The sequence below is a fragment of the Gymnoscopelus braueri genome (genome assembly GCF_963280865.1).
Source record: "Gymnoscopelus braueri genome assembly, chromosome: 20".
NCBI classification, from domain to species: domain Eukaryota; kingdom Metazoa; phylum Chordata; class Actinopteri; order Myctophiformes; family Myctophidae; genus Gymnoscopelus; species Gymnoscopelus braueri.
Genome location: NC_137622.1, coordinates 22,550,774 through 22,565,039, shown reverse-complemented (window position 1 = coordinate 22,565,039; position 14,266 = coordinate 22,550,774). Strand labels below are relative to the sequence as shown.

The following is a 14,266-nucleotide window of genomic DNA, read 5'->3' as shown; positions in this document are numbered from 1 at the left end:
ATCTAAAGTATGTGTGTGTACGATATGTTCTGTTTGTGCGGTGTTGCGCAGCCCTGTATCACGTTACTGTTAATTGACCACAGACATAATGGAACCACTTAAGAAATGACATCTTGCAGGGTCTCTCCAGGCACACATCTTTATTCTGCCGTTAGACTATTATATTATCACACTGAGAGGCAAAGCTGTAGTGTATTATTGAGAAATGGTCATATCACGTGTAACCGTCACTCCATAGATTCATGTTTGTGTCATTTCTCAATGGATTTGTAAAACTCGTTTCATGGTGTAAACAGAGTAAGGGAATCCATGTATTTGTGGATGGTTCATGAATGCTCATACCTACTGTATTTTGAGAATTTGAGGACTTATCTTAAAGGTAGGGTAAGTGATATGTTTTGGTTATAACAAAAGAAATGTAAAACTTATTTCTTATCTAAGCACTATTTTCTGATAGTAATCATTTCTATAGAATGTTTGTTCAGTAACAGGAGTCTCCCCATCTCTCCAGCTCTTTAATAAACAGAAAATGAATGTTCAGGTAGGTGTCAAAATTTCAGCCAATCAGGAGAGAGTACCCATTTATCAGTTTCAATTTTATATTGTTCCAGTTCCAATTTTGCTCATTCCTTAGTGTCATCACTTTAAATTTCACTTGTTTGATCTGTATCCTGTCTGAGTTCTCTATCTTGATTGGATACAATTGGTATCCTGACCTTAAAATGCATTTTCTGTTTCATAAAGAGCTGGAGAGAGATGGAGACTCCTGTTACTGAACAAACACTCTGAATACTATCAGAATATAGAGCTATTTAACACTTATTTTAACAAAAGAAAATCACTTACCCTACCTTTAAACTAGGGTGATGACCCATCTGTGTATGTGCAGATTTACAACTGCACAGTCATAGTAAACAGTATGTATAGCTGCTAAACAACTTCATGACATCTTTACACAAGGCAAGAAATGTGTCCACACTCACAGCAAATGAAGATGAATGAGGTGCCGTGGCTTGCATATTGCTCTTGAGCAAGAGTGTGTGTGTGTGTGTGTGTGTGTGTGCCTTCAAAAGTGCTGAACAATAGAGCAAGAGATGGAGACAGAGGGAACATTTTAAATGGGAGATATGCATTTGTGGTGAAGACCAAGTGAGTGGTTGTCTGAGGAGAAGATGGACAAGAGGTTTTCAGTGAGGAAGGTCTGTCTTTTTTTTCTCATTTCCCTTGTGGGAATGGGAGGTACGATGGGAGGTCCAATATGTGTCCATAACCAATCAAAGCAGAAAGGGTCAGGGACAAGAATAAGAGGGGGGAGTTGAAGTCCCTTTATTAGTGATGCAGCAGAGGAACATACTCTGTAGACCGTCTGAGAGAAACTGAATTAGGTAGTGACTTGCATTCAGCAATAAAAGGCACGCCTCCTTATAATCACGCTTCTCAGACTTTCTAAAAGGAGAACTTTTTGCACGACTGAGAAAGCCCCCTGTTGAGAATCAGTCTCTCTTTTTCGGGCACAGGAGAGTGGAGGACAATCCCTCGTATATGTGCACATAGCTATGGGCTCTAAGATCTCTGCGTGTGTGACCGATTTCTTCACCTATGAGACCACCAAGTCCGTGGTGGTCAAGAGCTGGTCTGTAGGGATCATCAACCGGATCGTACAGCTACTGATCATCATCTACTTTGTCTGGTCAGTATTAGTGGCATTAGTAGTGGAGCATGCATATTCCATGTTTTCTTGTCAGTGTGTTGTTTGATCAACTTGTGAGCAATACTCTTGGTTTACCTGTCTACAGACAGTCTGTGTATCTGAGTATCTCTGTCCACATGCTAGCAAGACTACAGAAGGACATAATTGTGTAAAATCTAAAAGAATAATTCTCTCTGTTCTGTAGTTATGTCTTCATCTATGAGAAAGCGTACCAGGTGACTGATACAGGCATAGAGTCCTCTGTCATGACCAAAGTCAAGGGCTTTGGTGTCCATAACAACCGGGTGATGGATCAGGCGGACTATGTCTTACCTTCCCAGGTGTGTGTCCCTGATAACATAATATGGTCAACATAAAATGTTATACATTTTATACAATATACGTAAATGCTACACACACATAGACAAAGCAGTGAGTGTGAACTATTAGCAACAGCACTGATCCCAATGGACCCCAATGGAAACAAGCTATAGGCTTTCTTGGGTTTAAAATCATCTTAGCAGACCTTGTATTGAACTGTACTTTCCTTTTGCAAACTGCTAATAAAGTATTCAATCAATCAGATCCCTCAAAACTGGTTATGTTAACATTCAACCAGACATTATTGGCTTTTAAATAAATCAATTACATACATATTTTTTTAATGCAAATATGTATTATTTCTAGCATTATTTAGGTCTAATGCATTGGGTTTTCACAAAAAAATTAAAAGCAGTTTTTTACTATATACGAAGTCATATTTAAAACAGAAATGGCCCCTTGTACATAAATAAATGAAATATCCCTAGTAATACTATGGAATCAGAAATGGCACAGGCAGCTAAAACCAGCAGGAAGATCATGTTTGTATCAGGCCTCAATATCCTGGCTATGTTATAGCTATAAGTTAGCTGTGTTGAGTGTGTGTTTCTTATAATTAGGATACACAAGATTATCTGAGTATATAAATTATACACGTTCTGATTAGAATAGTTGCAGGTGTCAAAAATTCCCATCATTAATTTATTCAATACTAGTGTGGTACGTACTGGGAGCGATTGGCAGGTGTTGCGCTCCACCTCAGATATCCATCTACCAGGGGGATACCGATATTAAGCCACTCCGACCTACTTACTTACTGCTACTTACTTTTTTTGAATGGAGCAGGGTAGTAGAGATACTACTATATGAAGACATGCATTTACACTTCACATAACATTGTTATATAGAATTATGTTTGACATATTATAAGAAATGACTAACAACATATATCATACATTATGTGTTAGGGTGCGAGTGTGTTCTGTATTATGACCCAGCTAATCATCACAGAGAACCAGTTCCAAGGAAAATGTCCAGAGGTGAGTACCATTCAGCTCTTCAACAGTAGAGACAATTTTTTAAATGAGCGTATCATGGATATTTGGTCAGTCAGTTATCCAGATACATACTGTGTATCTTAATTTGTTTCTACCACAGTATATCATGTGCATGTTTCTGTGCTTGTGTTCAGACTGTTAGCTTGTTCTTTTGTAACGACGAAAAAGACTGTGAGGAGCATATGGGTGAATCTTACCTTGGGAATGGTGAGTCCAGGACCTAAAATGCAATATATAAACTTTTAATTAAAAACGGTTAATGTTAATGTTAATTCATGTTGGGCATAAAAGTAATTATATTGAAAGATTATTAATATTGAGAGAAAGCGGTGGCTACCTGAAGCTTGAATCCCAAAACACTGGTATCAATATCAGCCTTTAAAAACTCTGTGTCTCTGTCTTCATCCCAGGTTTTATAACAGGTAAATGTCTTCTACCCTCCATTGACCAAAACGGGACTTCCAGTGTCATAAATGGGACACAATATTCCAGTGACATAAATGGGACACAATATTCCAGTGACATAAATGGGACACAATATTCCAGTGACATAAATGGGACACAATCTTCCAGTGACATAAATGGGACACAATCTTCCAGTGACAAAAATGGAACACAATCTTCCAGTGACATAAATGGGACACAATCTTCCAGTGACAAAAATGGAACACAATCTTCCAGTGACATAAATGGGACACAATCTTCCAGTGACAAAAATGGAACACAATCTTCCAGTAGAATAAATGGGACACAATCTCCCAGTGGCAAAAATGGGACACAATCCTCCAGTAACAAAAGAATACTAGACACTAAGACACTATTATTAAGACCGGGTAGATGTGAAGTTCGAGGCTGGTGTCCAGCTGAGAATGAAAGGATCAAAGGGTAACACACACACACACACATACACACATACACACATACACACATACACACACACACACACACACACACACACATTCTAGACTGTACCATGGTTGTCATTATCATTCATATCTGTTCACCTGTCCATCTCAGTAAACCAATGCTGGATGTGGAAAACTTCACCATCTTCATCAAAAATAGCGTCCGCTTTCCTCTCTTCAATGTCACTAGGTGAGTCACACACATGCACGAATATACACACATACAGAGACAGACACATTTAGACACATTCGCAAATGTTACACAATAGAGATTTGTACATTTAATTACCCTTATTCACATTTGCTATGAGAGTAGTCTCGTGTAGCCATACGATCAGAGATCTCAGCGGACTCAACCTACTGATAAGTCTGGTGACATCTAAATTCAATGTAGGCCTTGTAGGAGCTAAAAATAATTTAAAAAAGAAAGAAAGAAAGAACAGCATTGCAGAACCAACGCAAAGATTTTAGGCCCATCCGTCATACATAGGATTGTTTTTAAAAGCATTAGGCATTGTTTATTAGCGCTGGTTTTCTGGCAATCTTTCTGACCATCTGGCAATGCTAGACTACTATAAGAGCATTTTTACTGAGAATATCAGAATAACACAAAACCTAATAAATATAGTACAAGGGCTAATACCTCTGCACTACAATTAAAGAAATGTAATGGTCGCACAACGGCATAATGCTGTCCATGCTTTATTAATCAAACGTTTTGCTCAGGAAAGGCTTCATCAAGTTACAGGATGAATCAATCAATTAGTGAGCCAATCAGTTAGTGAATTTGTCAATCAATGAATATGTCAATCAGTGAATGTGCCAAATGTAATTAAGTGTCCCATCTTGTCAGCAGTAAATACTAGTTTTTCAGAAAGGTCATAATCCTGAACAATATACATGATATATACCTGTATATAACACCTATCCTACCATTTTAAAATAGCAAAATACACCAAGAATATCACATGGCATTCAATTTAAAATAATATTGTATATCAGTCTATCTCTACAAACTACCAAATTTATGCCAAAGGGTTGTAATGTTTTCAGTTCTTGAATCCAGAAGGTCTCCCTCTTACATAATATAGACTCCCCAGTCTCCTCTCTATGTGGTAGCTCTATTTTCTCCAATCCAATATATCTCAATGTGGATACATTGTGGCCAGCTTGCATAAAGTGAGTTGCTGCTGGACTGCACAAATCATTTGTTCTAATGTCGACACGATGTTCACTAATGTCTTCACTGGTCTTGTGGTGTATCATCTAAAACCCCAAATGACCAACTAATCTCTTTTTTTGTTACTCAGGGGGAACTTCCCACCCACTCTGACATCATCCCAAATCAAACGTTGTAAATACCACCCAGTGACCAACCCTCTGTGCCCAATATTCCTGGTGAAGGACATACTGAAGTACATAAACAAAGATTTGGCTTCCCTCGCTGACAAGGTCTGAACTTGTTTTCTCTTTTTCTCTAAAAAGGCTCATGTATGTATTTATTCTTAGTATTGGTTTGATCACGTGTTGGTATTTATTTTATTATACAGTGATGCCCTTCGGGCACCGCTAGTTGGGGACCACACAAGTCAGGAACAATGTAAGGAACAATGTAAGGAATGCATGCCACACCCGGTTATGCAATACCAGTTTCACCTGTTTTCAGAGTACTCGCGGTACCCGTTACTACAGTACTAATAACGTTAGTTAGCCTATTACGATGGGTTATATTTATAAACGAGCACCGGCCTACTTGGGAACGATGCAAGTTGGTGAATGCATGCACCATCTGTTTATGCAATTCCCGTTGTACTTGTACCCAGCACGATACCCACAACTAATGGAGATATGGGGATCCCTGATGACGTAAAAAAATTGCTGACGTGACAACATGGGCATAAATGAGAGACAGACAGACCCACAGACAGATGCAGACATATTGTACATTTCCTTGAGATAGAATGGAGTTCAACTGTTCAACTGAGTTCAACGCTGCCACTTATATTGGTTTGATTGATTGATTGAATATTTGCCGGACCCAGGGGGTCTGGCTTACATGAGGCTTTGTACCTGTTTCGTCCATACATGGGCATGGTCACTTTGTCCTTAGGCCCCAGCCATAAAAGTCTGTCCCCCTTTCGTCCATACATGGGCATGTTTTGTACCTGTTTTCTCCATACATGGGCAAAAAACAGGTTTTGGTCACTTTGTCCTTAGGCCCCGGCCATAAAAGTCTGTCCCCCTTTCGTCCATACATGGGCATAGACACAGGCTGACACGTCATGTGAAGTCTGGGTCTGGCAGAACCAGGTCTCCTGGTCTTGTTTATTAGACAGAAATGTAAAACAGCACCAGTACAGTCAAACATTTGGTGTAAAAGGATTAAACCAAAAAAGTTCTTGCGGTCTTGTTTTCATTGGGGTCCTATGTATTCAATTCATCAACATAACATAAAAAATCACACCCAGTGTGAAGTGGGCGGTGTGGTCACAGTGGTCATCACAGTGATGGAAGAAGTGATGGAAGAAGTGATGGAAGAAACCATAACTTAAAAAAAAAAAAAAAAATTTCACCGCCCAAATATCACACCCAGTGTGAAGTGGGCGGTGTGGTCATCATAGTGATGGAAGCTCACTTTAAAAAAATGGTCTCGCTAGCCAATCACAGTGCTGAATAGAGTCAGCCAATAGAGTCAGCCAATCACAGTACAGCTAGGGGTGTACTAATGAGCCAATCACAATACAGCTAATGAGGTGTCCCAACCCCACTTATAGGGGCGGCTACACCGCCCAAAAACCCAGTGTGAAGTGAGCGGTGCTATTTATGAGTTATTAATTTCATCATGCATCTCGGTAGCCAATCACAGCACGTCCTGCGAAGTGACGTGCTTACATTTTTTACATTATTATTAATTTCATCATGCGCCACGGATGGGTCCTAAACCCACTTATAGGAGCGGTTGCACCGCTCAAAAATAACACAAATTCAATATCCTCACAAATATTAAACACTGTACAGAGTACATATGCATATGGTCCAGAGGCAGAATGATGCAAAGCTCTGCCAATCCGTGAAGCTGATGGGTTGGGTTGACCAATCAGGGAAGCCGAAGCCTACACCCTCCACAGACACAGAAATTCGGGGCGTCCTCCACAGACCCGCGGACAGAGAGATACAGATATTCGTGGCTTTTCGGTTCTGGACAAAGTAACGCCAGTTCCACACGGCACTGCACACCCCGAGTCATTGACGATAAACGCACCAAGTTTGAAGTCAATGGGTAACCGTTAGATGGTGCCCGAGTTATGAAGGTAGATAGACAGACACAGGGTTCATGAATTTATAGATATACATAGATACACCACACCACACGCACACGCACACCACGCCACACGCACACACACACACACTGCAATTGAGTTAACACAAAATGACACTTTCTTACTACATTTTTGTCATGTGAATCAGTTGAACATAATGTACAATATGAGTCGAGTTTAGAATTAGCCTTAAGACAGTTCTCTCTTGCTGCAGTCTTTAATGCTTCCATTTCAAAGTTGTTTTATCTCAAGGTTCATGGTGGTCTTTACTGGTCTTATGTACAGGTACATAAGAGTAAAATGTATATTTCTGTTTGACGTTGTTGCAGTATTAGTAATAAATGAGGGGGAACTATTACCAAGAAACCAGTTTTGACCATGTGCTGTACGTGAAGTTCTTATTCTAGGTTATGAATATCTAATGTAAACATATTATGATTACCTACATTCTCTTTCCCTGGAAGATGAAGAAGGGAGAAAGAACTAGGATTTTGTCTTTGTCTCTGCCTCTGTCTTCCTTCCTCTTGTTCCTTTCATCTCTCAGGGCGGAGAGATAGGAATAAACATTGAGTGGAAGTGCAACCTTGACCTGGATATTGAAAAGTGTTTACCCAGGTATGCCTTCACACAACTCGATCTCCCGTTTAGGAGGAATAGGGTCTCCAAAGGCTATAACTTCAGGTAAGGGACCTTCCATGTCACTTATCTCTTTCAGAGTTAAATCGACAGAGATTTTACTGAGTACTATTTCCTTCTCTTCATTGACAGATTTGCTAAATATTTCAAGACAGAAAATGGGACTGAATTTCGAACTCTCCACAAGGCTTTTGCCCTTCGCTTTGACATCATGGTCACTGGCAATGTAAGTAATGTGGAGACCTGTGAAAAGGTAGTGATACATACACAAGCATGTACTGTACTGTATGTGTATGCACATGTATGCACGTTCAGATGAATTTCACCAAGTCGTTTTGGTGTGAGTTTAGATAAAAAATGTTCAACAACATTGTTTTCACGTATTAGTATTAATAAGATAATTTTGACTCACAAAAAGCTATTCTTTGAGACATACAACGGGTATTTGGGGACATGGCTGTGTCCGCCATTGTCTTGGAGGTGCAAACAACACAGGCTCACATTTTAGCTTGTGAGATGGATCGTATACCAGTGGCGTACCCACCGTATAGGCAGGGCAGGCGGCCGCTCGCTTATAGTGATGCAAATGTATGCCTTTGTCTTCATGGGGTACCAGGAGTGCCAGGGTTGGGGGTCTGGGCCATCACCTGTACTCACCTGGCATAAAAGGGGCTCTGAGAGCAGCTTGAGCCATTCATTACTAAACTACAACATGAAGAGACCACCGCTGAAGAATTGATTGATTGATTATACTTGCATATTGTTTTTACTGAGTAATATTAACGTTTTCCAGTTTTGTAGTGTAGGAGCAAGAAACAGCACAGACAATCTCCCCAGCGTGAAAGGGTATAAAGGCTGAAGAGGTTGGCAGGACAGAGAGAAGAGCAGAGAGACACAGCAAACATCTGGTAGTCTTAAAAGTGAGAGAACACACTAATCGCTTTCCCAGGGTGGTGAAGAGGAGAGTATTGCACAATTGAGGAGAAGGAAGAGAGTCAGCCAGCGAACAGATAAATCTGGGGTAAGAGTCACCATTAAGAAACATGGAGAGTAGGGTAGTTAATACCCTCACAAAAACATGTAGTAATCCTGGTCACTATACTGCCTCCCCCTGGTCAGCCGGGGCGCCTGATGGAGGGGAAGGGAACTGGTTGGAATAACGTGTTCCTTCCACGCGCTACGTCCAACCAGGGAAACCCCCCCCCCTGTCAGGTGACAAGAAGGTCAGTTGGCTCTCATGCATTGAAGGAGGCATGAGCTCGGCCCTGGCCTCCCTAGGCTGGTGGGGGGAGTGTAGTGCCCAGGATCACTTAGCAAATTGGCACCGGGTGAAAAAAGGTTTACAAAATCGAGGGATAAAAATTATAAGAAAATCACAACCTGTGTGAAGTGGGCGGTGTCTTGCTAGCTAATCACAATACTGAATGGAGTCAACCAATCATGTACAAAGAATAAATACATTTATTGAAACACTCTTGATATGATGGAAGAAACCATAACTTAAAAAAAACAAATTTATGTTTTTTTTAAAGTTATGGTTTCTTATATAGGGCTATGCACATGTGTCATGTGACACTGGCCAATCACAGTCCTGAATAGACTGTGATTGGCCAATCACGGTGCAGGGTTAGGCGGGGTACATTTTTGGCCAATCACAGCGCAGGATTTGTTGTACAAATATCCAAACCTCACTTATAGGGGCGGTTTCACCGCCCAAAAAAAGAGACATGGAGAGTGTGTACAAAGGTGAATCTCATGTCAGAGTAACTTGGCCAGAAATATCAGATAAACATGTCTCTGTGCTTTCTGTGTTCCACTGAGAGTTAGGAAAAGAACAAATGTTGTGTAATAATGAAGCATGACCCCTCAGAAAAGTGGGGAGACAGGGAGGTGCCCCGAGTCAGGAAGGAGGGTGACATAGATTCTGGGGGCCCCTGAAACGATATATAAGGGCCACGCAGAGGAGAGAGGAGAGAGATTTCGGACCACATAATAGCTGCTTATGCTTGCTTCTTATCTTCTGATTGCTGTGAACTTTTCTTCTATAATAAACCTTTTTATGATGTAACTTTCACAGCTTACAGACGTACGTTCTTATACCAACCCACCTGAAGTGATGATAAAGGACCTCTAACTACAACAGTAGTCAGTGTAGTGTTGTTGTTAACTTGTTTCCCCCGAGATTTTTCCCTGAGTACCCCCCCCCCCCTTGTAGGGGAACGCCACTGTCGTGTACGATGATATATTGTAGTCCACATATTTGTTTTTCAATCTCCAGAGCCATAAAAAGGAGCCATATCCCCACAAGAAGTACCTTTGTTTGCACCTCCAACACACTCATATGACTTCCCCCATTCACACGTACTAGGGTGTGATGTCACTGTAGCTGAAAGAATACTCTCTGATGTTGGTTCGGACAGAAATCTTTGGTTTGGGTCGAGCTCAGTGGTTCTGTCAAATTTGAATGTTACGCAGTGCACGTATGTTGGGGTATTATTGATCTCTGATGAATATTTTATGATTATTATTTATTAAACCACTTAAACCCTATATACATTATATACATGGCCATATTATTGATCTCTGATGAATATTTTATGATTATTATTATTTATTAAACCACTTAAACCCTATATACATTATATACATGGCCATATTATTGATCTCTGATGAATATTTTATGATTATTATTTATTAAACCACTTAAACCCTATATACATTATATACATGGCCATATTATTGATCTCTGATGGATATTTTATGATTATTATTTTTTAAACCACTTAAACCCCATATACATTGACTGGAGTCCCCCAGGACTTGGCTCCCTCTTGGCCCCCTCCGTTCTTAGCCTGGTAAACCCCCCTCCCTCCGGAAATCTCATTTGCAAGCTTCTTCCATTTGACAGAGTCAGGTTACTCCGTTCTTCCGTCTACACCAAACCTCTTCAGCAAAAATACCCGATCTACAATCTCATAGTGCAGTGCGTTGTGAGCTTGTAGATCGGCTATTTTTGCTGAATGTTCGCCCCAAATTAGGGACGCTTAATGACTCTGGCTTTAGGGACGTGCAAGTGGTTAAACCGCAGTTGTATGAGAGATTGCATAATGAAAAGTATGTCCATGGCATACATTATTGATGTTGCAAGCAGGGACAGAATGGAGCTTAGCGATTAGTTGAGCATGCTGGATATATCAATATTGTCTGTCAACCAAATGTATTCTTTTGTCTAGCCCACATGAAACCCATGGCCACAGGCCAGCATTCTGGTGTGCAGTGAGAACATATTTTTGGCAAACCGTTTCATGCATCAAGTGTAGAACATATTTCATTTTGAAATGCAGCACATTTCTAAAGAAACTACAATATTCTCACCAGAGTGAAAACACGGGGCCCAATGGAGGCATCTGCCTTAATGAAGGACAACGTATATCATTAATATAATTTGGATCTATTTCCCTCTGTGTTCATCCAGGCAGGAAAGTTCAGCACTATACCTACACTGATCAACATTGTTGCTGCCTTCACTTCTATTGGACTAGTAAGGAGATCACATCTTAACCACTATTTTGGGCATGTCATTATAGTCAAATGTAGTTATTTATTTTTATTGTAAAAAATCACATTGCATTGTGAGCTTGTAGATCAGCTATTCGTCAAATACGAGTCGTTAATCAAATTGGATGAATGTGAATGCTGTATTTTTAGAATCGTTGCCACTGATCGTTAACCTCCTCAATATTGTACTATTTGGCTGCAGGGCACAGTGCTCTGTGATATCATCCTACTCAACTTCTCGAAAGGGGCAGTTCAATACAAGGCCAAGAAGTTTGAAGAGGTACAACAACTTCTTGCATGCACTTCCTGAAACTTTATCCGCTTGCTAGCTTGTACATCTACAACCTCAATTGTCTGCTGAAGCTTCGATTTATTTGATGCTCCATTGCGCCTCTCTCTCCACAGGTCTCTGGAGTCCAGATAGAAACCCAGCTAGATGCAACGCTCTCTCGGAGCGAGCTGTCAATCAAAGAAGGAATGAAGAGTTCATATGACTCTGGAGCTGGGTCTCTCTCTGCTGAACAAGCCATCTGACAGACAGCCTCCATGGCAATTCTGGAGAAGCCACCTCTCGTGCCTCAGTTTGGGGTGCTCGCCATTCTGGGTTCCTGCAGCCTTGCATCCACCCTCTCATCATCATCTACACTAGTGTTGGCTATATATAGGCTAGGACGTTTTTGTTGGAGAATACATGCCTTTTGCTACATATGCAAACACTGTTGACCTCATTTGTTTTGAAAACTCCAGCACTTAGACATGTAAAGGAGGCAAGCAGCAAGCTATTATAATACATCCACTTTTGGAAGTAGCAACGACAAAAGAGGGCACCTGTTAATTTATTTTATCTGATTATAATCTTTGGTACGATAAAAATGTACATGTAAAAAAAGAAAAGAATGTACCTGTGTTTGGAAAAGTGGGATGGTACAGTATTACACTGACCTGACTTGTCACGGCTCGTCCTTCGTAACAAACGTCGACTTTGATTGCAATCTTGATTAACTGTTTTTTGGGATACTCACATTTATACTGTATATTTTGGTGTTTATCTAATGTCGGTTTGTGTGTTCAAACAGCAGCACTGAGATCCATGTGCGCATGTCCTCAGAGACGTGAGACTACTTCTACTGGGGATATATCAATGTGTCCGATTGTTTCGCTTTATATAACATCCAAGTAGCTTGTATATGCCTATACAAATCAGCTACCTGCCATTTGGTAGCGTGATTCATAAATCCTGTAACACAACTCTCCCCTCACTTTTATTTTCCTTCTCGATATCGGATCTACACTGATTCCATTTAGAATTGTCCAATTCTTTGTGAAAATCGAAAGTGTGTTTTTTCAGTATATTTATAGAATATCAGGCTTCTGCTTATAACCATATTAACAGCACCATGCACGGACTCGCTCCATCATAGTATCCCCCTATAGGCCGATGGATACTTGAACACTGCAGGGAGAAAGTTCCTGTAGGCTACAGTACACACCCACAATGTATGTAATGCAAATAAGATGTAGTATACACATTCCTGTCAAGTCTTTTACCAGAAACCTGTAGGCTAATATTACCCATCATTTTGTATGTGTTGTGACCGAATAGTATGACACGAGTACTGTTTCATGGATGTTGTCAAATGGCTGTCAAATGTGATATGCCTTGCACATGCATGCACAGTGTACGTGAATGGTCATGTGACATGAGTCTGAGCCTTGGAGTATTGACAGAGATTACTCCTGACAAGGCGCTAAAACTAACATGTGGAAAGAGATGGTTTTCATTTTAAAACTCAGTTTTTTCAATGAAAACACCATAGGGTAGTAGATGCAGCCTCGCTAGCCTGGCTTTTCCCAATTGGGATGGGATTGGCGGGGCAGAGGAATAAATCCATAGTCAGCGTATAACTGCTCTTCAGAGCATACGTACATGTTAGTTCACCCAGCCCAAAGGATCCAATACCTAAACACGACTACGTAGGTTACAGCCTTTAAAAAGTTACCCCCCTCACCATGTATTTACTGCTTGTTCAACCTACATGTAGACCCAGCCATACAATCTTTGTAAGTAGTCTCATGAAAACACTGCAAGATCTTAACTTTAATAAACAGTGATACCTTCTGTTTCCTTGTGCAATTCAATTATGTACTTTTAGTACCAACTATTCTTCTTATGATTTATTGGCATGCAACTACAATAATTCAAACATATTTTCTCAATGCAGTCAAGTCCAGCTATATTACAGATACTATGCTAAGAATCAGTATTGGTGGAAATATAATGTACAAAATTACATCACTTTGATTTAAGTGATACTACTATGACATTGCATTGTTCTTCTGTCTTTGGATGAAATTATGCACCAACTTTCATTTGCATCATTTTTCATAGATAGACTATAGAACTAAAACTGCTAATAATATTTGATGTGTCTGTGGTGTGTGTGTGTGCGCGCGCTTGTGTTATGGGGTGCGTAAGTGGCTGTGGCTTGTGGTGTACAAATGGGCCATTATTAGTGCATTTTTGAGAGTTTGCATCGGACACGCTGCAAAGACTAATGGACTACAGGGAGATTAGAGTTCATTCATCAAGCCACTTTTTCAAATGGAGCAAAATGTGTAGAGAATCGTTATGCATCTTAATTCCATCTTTTCATGTTCAAACTGTAAATTGTTGCATGCCATCTAACTAAATCCATATGATCTTAAAATGAACGTAATGCTCAAATCTTTCTGACTTTTTCCTTCAACTCTCCCCTCACCTACTCAAGGAATTAAGAA

The 14,266-nt window shown here is 40.2% G+C and overlaps 1 protein-coding gene across 1 annotated transcript; it reads left to right on the top strand.

Annotated features, from left to right (window-relative positions):
• Nucleotides 1-1,370: 1,370 nt before the first annotated feature.
• p2rx3a (purinergic receptor P2X, ligand-gated ion channel, 3a) lies at nt 1,371-13,593 on the top strand. The gene is made up of 12 exons (XM_080415750.1): nt 1,371-1,690; nt 1,896-2,031; nt 2,980-3,051; nt 3,204-3,276; nt 3,480-3,954; nt 4,087-4,164; nt 5,285-5,426; nt 7,839-7,975; nt 8,063-8,156; nt 11,406-11,471; nt 11,691-11,768; nt 11,894-13,593. Exons 1-12 carry the CDS (start codon nt 1,557-1,559, stop codon nt 12,020-12,022), a joined length of 1,614 nt encoding a protein of 537 aa, XP_080271876.1. The 5' UTR covers nt 1,371-1,556; the 3' UTR covers nt 12,023-13,593.
• Nucleotides 13,594-14,266: the final 673 nt, after the last annotated feature.